Source organism: Macaca thibetana, chromosome 10 (genome assembly GCF_024542745.1).
Source record: "Macaca thibetana thibetana isolate TM-01 chromosome 10, ASM2454274v1, whole genome shotgun sequence".
Taxonomy (NCBI): Eukaryota; Metazoa; Chordata; class Mammalia; order Primates; family Cercopithecidae; genus Macaca; species Macaca thibetana.
Genome location: NC_065587.1, coordinates 9896225 through 9910448, shown reverse-complemented (window position 1 = coordinate 9910448; position 14224 = coordinate 9896225). Strand labels below are relative to the sequence as shown.

At 45.2% G+C, this 14224-nt stretch overlaps 2 protein-coding genes across 12 annotated transcripts in view; one reads left to right on the top strand and one right to left on the bottom strand.

The window, feature by feature from the left end:
• Positions 1–13072, top strand: part of LOC126963577 (E3 ubiquitin-protein ligase RBX1) — a 598764-nt gene extending 585692 nt beyond the window's left edge. For all 11 annotated transcript variants that reach the window (XM_050805845.1, XM_050805846.1, XM_050805842.1 and 8 more), the window contains exons 4-6: positions 4490–4560; positions 8228–8313; positions 12889–13072. In XM_050805845.1, coding sequence (XP_050661802.1) covers positions 4490–4560; positions 8228–8313; positions 12889–12901 — 170 coding nt within the window. In that variant the 3' untranslated portion in view covers positions 12902–13072. The remainder of the gene's footprint in view (positions 1–4489; positions 4561–8227; positions 8314–12888) is intronic.
• The window catches only part of ST13 (ST13 Hsp70 interacting protein), a 285343-nt gene that overhangs the window by 143769 nt on the left and 127350 nt on the right, over positions 1–14224 (bottom strand). The window lies entirely within an intron of this gene.

The following is a 14224-nucleotide window of genomic DNA, read 5'->3' as shown; positions in this document are numbered from 1 at the left end:
CACAGTCAAAAGAAAGACCCAGATCAAATTTAAACATGATGATGTACCTTGAAACAGTTTTGATTTTCACTTTAATAATTGTGACTCTTATTTAATTTTATAATATATAGTCCTCCTCTTAAGTTAGAGAATCCAACTTAAAGGATATTATGTTTACTTTTCTCTACCATTCTTTTAAATATAGTAGTATATTCCAGTCCCAATAAGTTCTTAAATACACTGCATAGACCCTAGATCCTTTTTTTTTTTTTTTCTTTTCAAGATGGAGTCTCACTCTGTCACCCAGGGTGGAGTGCAGTGGCGTGATCTCAGCTCACTGCAACCACTGCCTCCCAAGTTCCAGCGATTCTCCTGCCTCAGCCTCTCTAGTAGCTGGGATTATAGGCATGTGCCACCCACCACACCCGGCAAATTGTTTGTATTTTTAGAAGAGATGGTGTTTCGCCATGTTGGCCAGGCTGGTCTTGAACTCCTGACCTCAGATGATCTGCCTGCCTCAGCTTCCCAAAGTGCTGGAATTACAGACATGAGCCACCACGCCTGGTCGAGCCACCATGCCTGGCTATTTTTAATTTTTTTTTTATTTAATTTTTTTTTTTTTGAGAAGGAGTCTCGCTCTGTCGCCCAGGCTGGAGTGCAATGGCGCGATCTCGGCTCACTGCAACCTCCGCCTCCCGGGTTTACGCCATTCTCCTGCCTCAGCCTCCCGAATAGCTGGGACTACAGGCGCCCGCCACCTCGCCCAGCTATTTTTTTGTATTTTTTAGTAGAGACAGGGTTTCAGTGTGTTAGCCAGGATGCTCTCGATCTCCTGACCTCGTGATCCGCCCGTCTCGGCCTCCCAAAGTGCTGGGATTACAGGCTTGAGCCACCGCGCCCGGCCTTTTTTTTTTTTTTTTTTTAAATGCAAGGTTTTGCTCTGTCACCCAGGCTGGAGTGCAGTGGTGCAATCATGGTGCACTGCAGCCTCAACTGCCTGCACTCAAGCCATTCTCCTGCCTCAGCCTCCTTAGTAGCTGGGACCACAGGCATGGGCCACCACACCTGGCTAATTTTTTTGTTTCTAGAGATGAGATGTTGCTGTGTTGCCCAGCCTGGTCTGGAGTGGGCTAAAGTGATCCTCCTGCCGTGGCCTCCTAAAGTGCTGGGATTACAGGTGTGAGTGACTGTGCCTGGCCCAATTCTTTATTTTTATTTTATTTATTTTATTTTTTGTTTTTGAGATGGAGTCTCACTCTGTTACCAAGGCTGGAGTGCAGTGGTGCAATCTCGGCTCACTGCAAGCTCCGCCTCCCAGGTTCACGCCATTCTCCTGCCTCAAGTCTCCTGAGTAGCTGGGACTACAGGTACCCGCCACCACGCCTGGCTAATTTTTTTATATTTTTAGTAGAGATGGGGTTTCACCATGTTAGCCAGGATGGTCTCGATCTCCTGACCTCATGATCCACCCACCTCAGCCTCACAAAGCGGTGGGATTACAGGCATGAGCCACCGCACCTAGCCCCAATTCTTTATTTTTATCAGTTGGCAAGCCAAGTTACTCTGTAGTGTAAATCTGGCTAGCAAAAGTAAGTTCTTTGCTTTCCTTTTGTGTGTGTGTGTGTGTGTGTGTGTGTGACTCTGTCGCCCAGGCTGGAATGCAGTGGTGTGATCTGGGCTCACTGCAGCCTCTGCCTCCTGGGTTCAAGTGATTCTCCTGCCCCAGCCTCCTGAGTCACTGAGATTACAGATGTCCACCACAACGCCTGGCTAATTTTTGCTATTTTAGAGAGGGGGTTTTGCCATGTTTTGCCAGGCTGGTCTCAAACCCTGACATCAAGTGATCTGCCAGCCTCATCCTTCCAAAGTGCTGGGATTGCAGGCATGAGCCACTACTCCCAGCCTTTGTTTGATTTTTTGTTTTTTGATATAGAGTCTTGCTGCATTGCCCAGGCTGGAGTACAATGGTGCACAGCCTCAGCTCACTGCAACCTCTGCCCCCTGGTTTCAAGCAATTCTCCTGACTCAGCCTCCCAAGTAGCTGGGATTACAGACGTGTACCACCACGCCCAGCTAAATTTTGTATTTTTAGTAGAGATTGGGTTTTGCCATACTGGTCAGGCTGGTCTCGAATTCCTGACTTCATGTGACTCGCCCACCTCAGCTTCTCATAGTGCTGGCATTACAGGTGTGAGCCACCATGCCCAGCCCAGTTTCTAAATTTTTGAAGGATAAAAAAATATATATTATTGTGGTATCTCTTTCCCTAAAACCACATATGCCCATTAACATCTACTTTTGTTTGTTTGTTTTTTTAGTTTTCCTTTTTTTTTTTTTTTTTTTTGAGACGAAGTCTAGCTCTGTCACCCAGGCTAGAGTGCAGTGGCGCAATCTCGGCTCACCGCAACCTCTGCAGGTTCAAGCAATTCTTCTGCCTCAGCCTCCTGAGTAGCTGGAACTACAGGTGCCCACCACCACGCATGCCCGGCTAAATTTTTTTTTTTTTTTTTTTTTTTTTTTGAGACAGGAGTCTTAACACTGTCGCCCAGGCTCGAGTGCAGTGATGCGATCTTGGCCCCCTGCAAGCTCCGCCTCCCGGATTCAAGCAATTCTCTTCCCTCAGCCTCCTGAGTAGCTGGGACTACAGGCACCCGCCACTACGCCCGGCTAATTTTTTCTTGTATTTTTAGAAGAGACAGGATTTCACCATGTTGGCGAGGATGGTCTCGATCTCCTGATCTCGTGATCCGCCTGCCTTGACCTCCCAAAGTGCTGAGATTACAGGCGTGAGCCATTGCGCCTGGCCTACACCCAGCTAATTTTTCGTATTTTTAGTAGAGACAGGGTTTCACCATGTTGGGCGCACTGGTCTTGAACTCCCGACCTCATGATCCACCCGCCTCAGCCTCCCAAAGTGCTGGGATTACAGTCATGAGCCACTGCGCCTGACCATAGTTTTACTATTTTTCACCTGTAGTGGTTTGAAGTACTTCTCCCCTATTAAATAGTTTCTCCTGAAGCTTTTTATTCTTCAGAAGGAAGACTCCATTTAGTTACTATCATCAGAGAAAGCAAATTATGCATTAGTAATTCTTGTTCTTTGAATATTTATACCCAGTTGTACTTTACCCATCAGATCTTTTTTTTCTTTTTTTTTTTTTTTTTTTTTTTTTGAGATGGAGTCTTGCTCTGTCGCCCAGGCTGGAGTACAGTGGCACGATCTCAGCTCATTGCAAGCTCTGCCTCCCGGGTTCACCATTCTCCTGCTGCTTCAGCCTCCCAAGTAGCTGGGATTACAGGCAGCCGCCACCACGCCTGGCTAATTTTTTGTATTTTTAGTAGAGGCGGGGTTTCACTATGTTAGCCAGGATGGTCTTGATCTCCTGACCTCGTGATCCACCTGCCTCAGCCTCCCAAAGTGCTGGGATTACAGGCGTGAGCCACCATGCCTGGCCTGCGATGAGTTCTTGACTGAGATCAAGATCTGATGGGTAGGTCGGTGTAGTGGCTCACTTTGGGAGGCCGAGGTGGGTGGATCATCTAAGGTCAGGAGTTTGAAACCAGCCTGACCAATATGATGAAACCCTGTCTACTGAAAATACAAAAAATTAGCCGGGTGTTGTGGCATCCGCCTGTAATTCCAGCTACTTGGGAGGCTGAGACAGGAGAATCGCTTGAACCTGGGAGGTGGAGGTTGCAGCGAGCCAAGATCGCTCTATTGCACTCCAGCCTGGGCAACAAGAGGGAAACTCCGTCTCAAAAAAAATGGAAAAAAACTCAGTCTAGGCAACGTGGTGAAACCCCATCTCTACAAAAATACAAACAATTAGCTAGGCATGGTGGTGCGTGCCTGTATTCCCAGCTACTCAGGAGGCTGAGGGAGAATCACCTGAACCCAGGAAGTTGAGGCTGCAGTGAGCCATGCTCATGTCACTCTGCACTGTAGCCTGGACAGCGGGAGTGAGATGTGCGTTTCCCATTTGTTACTCTTTTTAAACAAGGATAGGAAATCATCAGAAAGCATACTGTTACCTCTGTTTTCTCTGTTCGTCCTTTCCCACATTCATTAAAAAACAATTATGGGCCGGGCGCGGTGGCTCAAGCCTGTAATCCCAGCACTTTGGGAGGCCGAGACGGGCGGATCACGAGGTCAGGAGATCGAGAGACCATCCTGGCTAACACCGTGAAACCCCGTCTCTACTAAAAAATACAAAAAACCTAGCCGGGCGAGGTGGCGGGCGCCTGTAGTCCCAGCTACTCGGGAGGCTGAGGCAGGAGAATGGCGTAAACCTGGCAGGCGGAGCTTGCAGTGAGCTGAGATCCGGCCACTGCACTCCAGCCCGGGCTACAGAGCGAGACTCCGTCTCAAAAAAAAAAAAAAAAAAAAAAAAAAAAAAAAAAAAAAAAAACAATTATGGCTAATTAACCACTTGAGAATTGTTTTGGCTGCTATAGATTGAAACATTCCTGCTCCCAAGGTCCAGTGATCCTGTTGCTCTTGTTCCCACAGGCATAGAATGTCAAGCTAACCAGGCGTCTGCTACTTCAGAAGAATGTACCGTCGCATGGGGAGTCTGTAACGTAAGGAAGCATCTTTACCTGTCAGCATGGCTTGTAAACATATTTCCACTTTTCCTGCTTTGCTAGTCTTGAAAATAACTAGGGAAAAAAACTGACTAGTCCAGCTTTCTCCCAAAAGGTATACAAATAATAAAAAAAATTTTAAATCATGATACTATTCACCTGTTACAGGGTAAAAATTACAGTTACTGCAAAAAGGCACTTACCTGTCTTAATTATAAAGTGGACCCACTTTTGTTAGCAATATTTTGGGGCTTCATCTATGGGAATTGCCTTCAAAACCTGCGTGCACCCTTTGGAATATTCTCGGTAGAACTTTGTACCTTTGAAACAGACTTTTTTAAAGACCACGTGTCTAATGGAACTAAGTTTGATGAGTAAATTGAGTGTTCAAGTTTCTGTGTATGTGTGTGTGTGTTTGAAGTGTGGCATATGTACTGAGATAGGATTTTTTTTAACATGGCTTATGCCAGAAATGCTTTGTGTAGCTTTATTGGACTGAATGGCCTTCCAAGAGTGTGACAGCTGTGAAGGATAACAAATACCAAATATGTTATTTCTAGCATGTGTTAAAAATTCATTCTTTAAGCTGTAAAGTCCCAGTCACATGAGCTAAAATTGTCTTGTCAGGGCCTCCTGTGTCATGGGGACAGAATACCCACAGTTTCCAGCATGACACAGGGCTAAGAGATTCTAGAGTCAGACCACCATTCCCTGTCTTTGTGACTGACTTGCTGAGTGATGTTAGGCAAGGCGTTTAACCTCTCTAATCCTGGGTTCCCTCATGTAAAATGGGGCTGATAGTAGACCACATAAAATTGTAATCAGGATTAGATGATTTATGTTAAAATGTGATTAAACAGCTCCCAGCACATAGTAAGCACAAGTGCTTGTTAAAAAAAAATCTAAATAGGCCAGGTGTGGTGGCTCACGCCTGTAATCCCAGCACTTTGGGAGGCCAAGGCAGGTGGATCACGAGGTCAGGAAATCAAGATCATCCTGGCTAACAAGGTGAAACCCTGGTCTCTACTAAAAATACAAAAAAATTAGCTGGGCGTGGTGGCGGGAGCCTGTAGTCCCAGCTACTTGGGAGGCTGAGGCAGGAGAATGGTGTGAGCCCGGGAGGCAGATCTTGCAGTGAACTGAGGCTGTGCCACTGCACTCCAGCCTGGGTGACAGAGTAAGACTCTGTCTCAAAAAAAAAAAAAAAAAAAATCTAAATAAATACAAATTAGAGGTAGAGGTGTTACTGTGTAGATGGTGTTCTCGGTATTTTTTCCTGTTGCCTTGCAACCCTTTTTCCTACCTACACTGTTTTTTGTTTGTTTGTTTGTTTGTTTGTTTTGAGATGGAGTCTCACTATGTGGCCCCAGCTGGAGTGCAGTGATGCGATCCCAGCTCACTGCAACCTTCACCTCCTGGGTTCAAGTGATTCTCCTGCTTCAGCCTTCCAAGTAGCTGGGATTATAGGTGTGCACCACCACGCCCGGCTAATTTTTATATTTTTAGTAGAGATGGGGTTTCACCATGTTGGCCAGGCTGGTCTTGAACTCCTGACCTCAGGGCGATCCGCCCACCTCAGCCTCCAAAGTGCTGGGATTACAGGCATGAGCCACCGTGCCCAGCCCCTACCCACACTTTCTGGTACACCTTCTTCCATCTCTGTTGCGACCCTTTGGCCAGGCTCACAGTAGACCGTGTTGGCCATGGGGGAGCTTTAATCATTTATGGGGATAAAAGAAGTATGTCAGGCTCTTTGCTCTCTCTGGCATGCAGACATATACTAAGAACCATGTTCCTTTATGTGGAAAGAAAAGAGAGTGAACATCCCCTTCAATTTCGCTAAGGAGAGATTCTCTCAGAGAGCCTGACGTAAAAGAGAGCCAGCATGGTGTGGCAGAAGCCTCTGGATTCGTCCTGGGTTCTAGTTCTGGGTCTTCTACAAACCAGCTCCATGAATTAGGCAAGTCACTTGTCTGGGTTTCGGTTTCCTGTCTGTAAAATGAAGATAAAAATATCTGTCATGCTTGCCTGCCAGGGTTGATGTGAGGCCTCAAATGAGGTAATACATGTCAACATCTTCTGTAAACTGTCAAGTACTGTAAATTTATCTTCTGTAAATTGTACTTTGACCGCTAAATATATCCATTAACACGTCTTAGTAAACGTTCAGGGTGCTGTCACGTCCCTGACACCTCATTACAGCCCCCTTCTCCCCAGCGCTTGGTGTTCTCTGACTTAGTTGGGCTATACCAGGACCCTGTACCACTGCAAAGTGCTTAGTGTGTGAGGAGAGAGAGGGAGAAGCTGTCGAATACCCTTCGGTGAACTCGACCCTAACACCCAGTGGTTAAGAAAAATGTCGCCGCTTTCTGCCTTTTGGAAGTGCTGCCTTTTCTCTTTTTCACAGTGAGTTAGACAAGAGTCAACAGAAGAGGGATCTTCTAAAAGGCTGTACTCTAGGAGAATATTTGTCCTCTTGGGTATCGTTAGTGTAGTAGCTGTGGATTCCACTCTTAATTACTGAATTATGTTTTTGTCTTTGTCAAAAGATATTTCACAAGATAATAATCCATATTGTATAATCCCTTAAGTTCCATACGTACTTTGGGAGGTGTACTGACCAGATTTCAGTTGTTATTAAATGAAGCTTGCAAAGCTTTTGTTGTTTTGTTAGGGTGTGAGTATTTCTCCCCGTGCCCCATCACAGCGCACCAATCACAGACGAAATGAAGGAAGCACTTGCTACACCTGTCCTAATACGCACATGAGCAGGGGGAGAAGTGCTCATTGTAGAGGCATTGTGATTAGCATCTGCATGTCATGAGCCCACACCAAAAAACTGCACGCAGCCTGTCCTTTTCCCAAATCTAAGCAGACTTCTAGCTCCCTGTCAGTTACCAGTGGTCTTGGTACTCTTGTCTTTTTACTTCTTGTCTTGATTATGAAATAAGCTTTTTGATGCTCTTTAGGCTGCTTGTGTGCTGTTTGTCCCTCGTAAGAATACTTCCTTTTACCCCAATTTTCTTTTATCTTATTCCCTAAGACAAAGTCCCTCACCCATTACAGGCCTGTGAAGTACTGAGCTCTTGTAATATCAATATGTCTGTGAATAAGTCTGGAAATAAAGTTCCTTTGACCAGAGCTGAGCTGGGTGTGGGGAAGTTGGAGAAGTGCCCGTCTCAATTCTGGGTGGGTGGCAGTGACCGTGCACTTCTCTACCAAGGGCTGGGGAGAAGGCTCTGCTCCTGCAGGTCGTATTCTCCAGGGGCAGGAGGATGGGAGGGAAGCTAGAGACCAGGAATGGCGATATTTGAAATCTGCATTGATCAGGGGCCTCCTTTCCAGGGAAAGTGGAAGTATCCCCTTACAGACTGAATGGGACCAAGGAGCCACATTCCATGTTCTCTTAAAGAGAAGAGAGCTCAGTGCTAGCACATACTCCTGTGCTTCCTGAATGATTTCCTTTAGTAGTAGTGACATTTCTAACAAATGCTTTATTGGAAATATCCTCGCATCTAACCAAGATACAGTCAGTTGTTGAACTTTTGCCTCTCGTTGTTACCTCCTTTTCTTTTCTAGCCCACTGTGTGTCACCCATGCCACTGCCCTGTGGGACCTGTAAAAAAAACCGGAGTTATTTTTAATAAAATATCTTTTTTTCCAGCATGCTTTTCACTTCCACTGCATCTCTCGCTGGCTCAAAACACGACAGGTGTGTCCATTGGACAACAGAGAGTGGGAATTCCAAAAGTAGGTATCTTTGGTTGTTTTGACGGGGCTTTTTGACTTGCCTCAGGCTGAAAGGAGTGTGGTCTTGGGGGATGGAGACATGATACATGCCTTATTTTTTTAAAGCTAGTTTTTGGTTACTTAAGCTAGGACTTATCTGTATGGAAAATGCACAGAGGATTAGCCAACATTAGACATTTGTTTGCAGCCTAGGGTCTCCCAAACTTTTTTTTGGTTTGTTTTTTGAGATGGAATCTCGCTCTGTTGCCCGGGCTGGAGTGCAGTGGTGCTGTCTTGGCTCACTGCAACCTCCACCTCCCGGGTTCAAGCAATCCTCCCACGTCAGCCTAGCAAGTAGCTGGGATTACAAGCATGTGCCACCATGCCCAGCTCATTTTTGTATTTTTAGTAGAGATGGGGTTTCACCATGTTGGCCAGGCTGGTCTTGAACTCCTGGTCTCAAGTGATCTGCCTGCCTCGGTCTCCCAAAGTGCTGGGATTACAGGTGCGAGCTACTGCGCCCAGCAGGTTTCCCAGCCTTGTAGGGTCTGTGAAAGTAGAAAATGTGATAATCTATAAACTCTTAAATATTTCATAAATTACATCCTAATGAGGTTCCATGGGCTACCTAATGTCAGGTAGCTTTTGACTAGACTTGTATCCACCTATCATATTTCAGTAGTTTATCTCATACTGATTAATTCTAATATAGCATTTATGGCTATCCTGATTAGATTTTATTGTTATATAAATAAAACATGGCCTGGTAAATTTTTAAAAATTTAAATGGTTGAAAGTGTATATCACAAAACATGAATTTCCCACTATAGGCCCCTGCTCCTGCTTGCTGGAGCTAGCCATCAGCGACAGAACAGCTTCTTAGTAGATTTTCTGACTCTCTCTTATATGTCCCAGCATTTACATGGCTGTGTGTATATATATTTTTTTGTTAACATAAATGTGAGTATCCTATACAGTAATTCACCTTTTTTTTTTTTTTTTTCATTTTGTACATTTTGGAGATTTTCCATTTCCACAAATAACAAACTACCTCATTTCTAATGTTTGCAGAGTATTTCTTTATGTAAATGTACCTTAACTTTTTTCTTTTTTTTTTTTTTATTTGTTTGCATGTTTTTAACATTTTTTACATTTTTTAAAAAGTCAGTCCCTGGCCGGGCACAGTGGCTCACGCCTGTAATCCTAGCACTTTGGGAGGCCGAGGCGGGTGGATCACCTGAGGTTGGGTGTTCAAGACCAGCCTGGCCAACATGGAGAAACCCTGTCTCTACTAAAAATACAAAATTAGCTGGGCGTGGGGGTGCATGCCTGTAATCCTAGCTACTTAGGGGGCTGAGGCAGGAGAATCACTCGAATCCGGGAGGCAGAGGTTGCGGTGAGCTGAGATCGCGCCTTTGCACTCCAGCCTGGGCAACAAGAGCGAAACTGCATCTCAAAAAACAAGTCAGTCCCTATTGGTGGACATTTGGGTTTCCAGTTTTTCACTGATGCAAGCAATGTGAAGGGAGAAACATCCTTATACATGAAGCTTTATGTAAATATGTAGATGTATTTGGAGCAGTAATTCCTAAAAGAGGAATTTCTGGGTAAAGAGTATGGCTGGGCTTGGTGGCTCACACCTGTAATCTCAACACTTTAGGAGGACAAGGTGGGCAGATTGCTTGAGTCCACTAGTTCGAGACCAACTGGCAACATGTTGAAACCCCATCTCTACCAAAAAATAGTAAATTAGCCTGTGCGTGATGGCTCGTGCCTGTAATCCCAGGACTTTGGGAGGTTGAGGCAGGTGGATCATTTGAGGTCAGTTTGAGACTAGCCTGGCCCACGTGGTGAAACCCCATCTGTACTTAAAAAAATACAAAAATCAGCTGGGTGGTAGTGGTGCGTGCCTGTGATCCCAGTTACTCAGGAGGCTGAGGCAGGAGAATCACTTGAGCCTGAGAGGCAGAGGTTGCAGTGAGGTGAGATCGTGCCACTGTGCTCCAGTCTAGATGACAGAGTGAGACCCTGTCTCAAATAAAAGAAAGAAAATTAGCTGGATGTGTTGCCATGCACTCGCAATCTACTCTAGAGGCTGAGGTGGGAGGATGGCTTGAGCCCAGGAGGCGGAGTTTGCAGTGAGCTGAGATCAGGCCACTGCACTCCAGCCTAAGTAACAGAGCCAATAAAAAAAAAAAAGGTCAGGTGCAGTTGCTCACACCTGTAATCCTAGCACTTTAGGAGACTGAGGCGGGCGGATCACCTGAGGTCAGGAGTTCAAGACCAGCCTGGCCAACATGGTGAAACCCTGTCTCTACTAAAAATACAAAAATTAGCCAAGCGTGGTGGTGCGCACCTGTAATTCCAGCTACTTGGGAGGCTGAGGCAGGAGAATCATCGCTTGAACCTGGAGGGCTGGAGGTTGCAGTGAGCTGAGATCACACCACTTCAGCCTGGGCAAAAGAGCAAAACTTCATCTCAGAAAAAAAATATATATACATGTATTTTTATTTTTGAGAAATAGTGTCAGTTTTTCCATTCCTAAGAATATCCACTAATTTACACTCCCTCCAAACAGTGAAGCAGAACTCCCCTTTCTTCATTTCCTGCCAAGGCTTCCTCATACAATTTTTCCATCTTAGCCACTCTGATAGGTGACGATCAGTATTCGATTTTCATTTTTGGATATTCAGTGAGGTTGGGCAGTTGTTCATGTTTTTATATCTCTTACGCTTTTCTGTGAGCCACTGTGTTTATCTTCCTGCATGTTGTTTTCTTTTGAATTACTGGTCATTTTCTTTACTGAGTTTTTTCTGGGAAAGGAGTTTTTAAATTTAAATATAAGTCTTTATTAGGCTATTCTTGGATTTAAAAAACAAAAAACTAGGATTCTTTTGTTTGTGAAATACTTAGAAATCTATTATTAGTGCAGTGATTTTGCCTTTAAATTCAATAATTTATTTTGGTAAAACATTTGGAAGTATTATCAGTGCATATTCAGTTTTTAAGAAACCTGCCAAATACTCAGTATCTGAGTGGTACTGTTGGGCTTCCTTCAGCAAAATGTATGCTAAGTGCCGTGTAAAGTATAAAAATGTTTGAGATGGTCCTTCCAGCCCTTGGAGCTTGCATTGTACGGAAAACCATAACAGGAATACATGTCAAGGCAGAGGACTTTTCTAAGTTTTCAGGCGGCCTGTGTAATTGGCTCTGCCCTACAGCAGGCTCAAGGTTCCGTTTTAGACCAAAACGGTCTCGTTTTGCCCGTACATGTGCCCAGGGCTAAATCTAAGAATTGGCGGGGGTATGAAGAATTCCTTGTCTGGGGCTTTGACTGCCACTCTAACTGGTGACTTTCCCAGGTGGTAGTTATCAGTGCATTGGGAAAACAAATTCTTCAGTATTCTTTAATCTGATAGGATTGTTCTACAGCCCATATCACGTGCTAGAACCTAACCTATGTAGAATTTGGCACAACAGCTCTTTTTAAGACAATATTTAAGTAGATTTCTTAAGAGAAGCTGTGATCAGGAGTTCCAGTGCCCTACTTTCTATCCATACAACAAATTATTTTAATCAGGTTAACTGCCTAAAAAGATCCAGGACAAAAGATAATGAGGGATCTTGTGTTCAAGAAATCTGTTCATATGTGGAAGAAATTCCTTGGCCTTGTTTATTTTTATTTATATATATATTTTTTGAGACAGAGTCTCACTCTGTCCCCCAGGCTATAGTGCAGTGGTGTGATCTCTCGGTTCACTGCAACCTCCAACTCCCAGGTTGAAGCAGTTTTCCTGCCTCAGTCTCCCAAGTAGCTGGGATTACAGGCACCTGCCACCACACCTGGCTAATTTTTGTATTTTTAATAGAGACAGGGTTTCACCATGTTGGCCAGGCCGGTTTTGAACTCTTGACCTCAGATGATCTGCCCACCTCAGCCTCCCAAAGTGCTGGGATTACAAGGGTGAGCCACTGCACCCGGCCCCTTGTTTATTTTTTATAATTTTAGAGCCAAATTTCAGTTTCTGGGGAAAACAGAAACCCCTGAAATCCACGCCTAGCTTCTTTTCTCTTTGTATAGAACTGAATGTAATCAGAGTTGTAATTGGAGCTGATGACAGATTTTGAAATTGAAAGCTGATCAATCGCTATTCTCACTATTAGCTTTACCCTGAACATGCCTGAGTAACGGAGTTCAGGTGAAAATAGGCCGCCATGATCAGGGGAGCCCGAAAGTTTAAACTGAGCCCCTGCTTGGAGTGAGCAGGTGGAGCTGCCTTTCACAACCCACCAATGACTTTCCCCTCTCACCTCCCTAATACCACCAAGCAGCTACTCGCACCTGTCAGGTGGGCATGGTTGAGTCACAGGGAGAGCCTGTCACTAAGAGGGGATAGTAGGCAAGGAGTCCTGAAAGATGGGGAGGGGAAAGGGGATCACAATGACAGCTTAAGCTAGTGTCAGTGTCTCACTCAGTCCTGGAGCAGACTGTGATCACTGAGGTTCTAACTGAAGTTGCTGGTGTTTAAGCAGGTTTTATGTCTCACACAGGAAATTACCACGGAATTAATCAGAGTAATTTGCTTTGTCTTTCAGGTATGGGCACTAGGAAAAGACTTCTTCCATCAAGCTTAATTGTTTTGTTATTCATTTAATGACTTTCCCTGCTGTTACCTAATTACAGATTAGATGGAACCGTGTTTTTTCTGCTTTGTTTTTTCAGTTTGCTGTTTCTGTAGCCATATTGTATTCTGTGTCAAATAAAGTCCAGTTGGATTCTAGAACGGATGCTCTCTCTTGTGTATGTGAACAAAGTGAACATAAATGAAGAGTCTCCCCTTCCAAGGCTGAAAACTCAACTTTCGAAAGTGAAATGTTCGTTCATCCGGGCCAGAGCAGGGTTGTCCTCTGAGCGCATCACTTAGTCATGAGGCATCCGACAGAGGCAGAGTATGGATCGCTGGCACCCGAAGACAGCAGTCAGCCCTTCTTTCTCCTCCTGTGTGACAGCAGTGGGCAGCTGAATAAGGGAAGAATGTGGGATTCAGTCATCAAACCCAGTTCTGAGTCCTGGTTCCACAGCCTGGTTACTGATGGCAATCTTGGCAAAGTTGCCTCTCTGCGCTGAACTTTGTCTGTACTGTGGGCTTCTGAGGACTAAGTGGTATCATGTGGTCACAGAGAAAAGCTTTGTAAAATGTAAAACCAATATACAAATGTGACCTTTGGTTGTGTATGACAGCAGTCCCCAACCTTTTTGCCACCAGGGATTGGTTTCATGAAAGACAGTTTTTCCACAGCTGGGGGTGGGGTGGGGGTGTGCCTGGGGATGGTTATGGAACTGTTCCACCTGAGATCATGAGGCACTAGATGGACTCCACAACCTGGATCCCTCACATGCACAGTTCGCCATAGGGTTCAAGCTCCTATGAGAATCTAATGCCGCCGCTGATCTGACAGGCAGAGCTCAGGCGGTAATGCTTGGTCAGCACCTGTTCACCTCCTGCTGTACAGCCGGGTTCCTAGCAGGCCATGGACTGGTATCCACTCTGCAGCCCAAGGGTTAGGGACCCCTGGTGTATGACATGTTTCTTTCTTTTCTTGGCTTAGAAAAATAAAGATACATATAATCGTGGCTGGCAAAAGGACAATTTATGAACTCAAGTTAAAAATTGATATTGGCCGGGGCGGTGGCTCATGCCTACAATCAGGCGGGCGGATCACGAGGTCAGGAGTTCGAGAAGAGCCTGACCAACATGGTGAAACCCCATCTCTACTAAAAATACAAAAATTAGCCAGGCACGGTGGTGTGCACCTGTAATCTGGGCTACTCAGGAGGCTGAGGCAGGAGAATCCCTTGAACCTGGGAGGTGGAGGTTGCAGTGAGCCAAGATCGCACCACTGCACCCCAGGCTGGGCAGCAAAAGCGAAA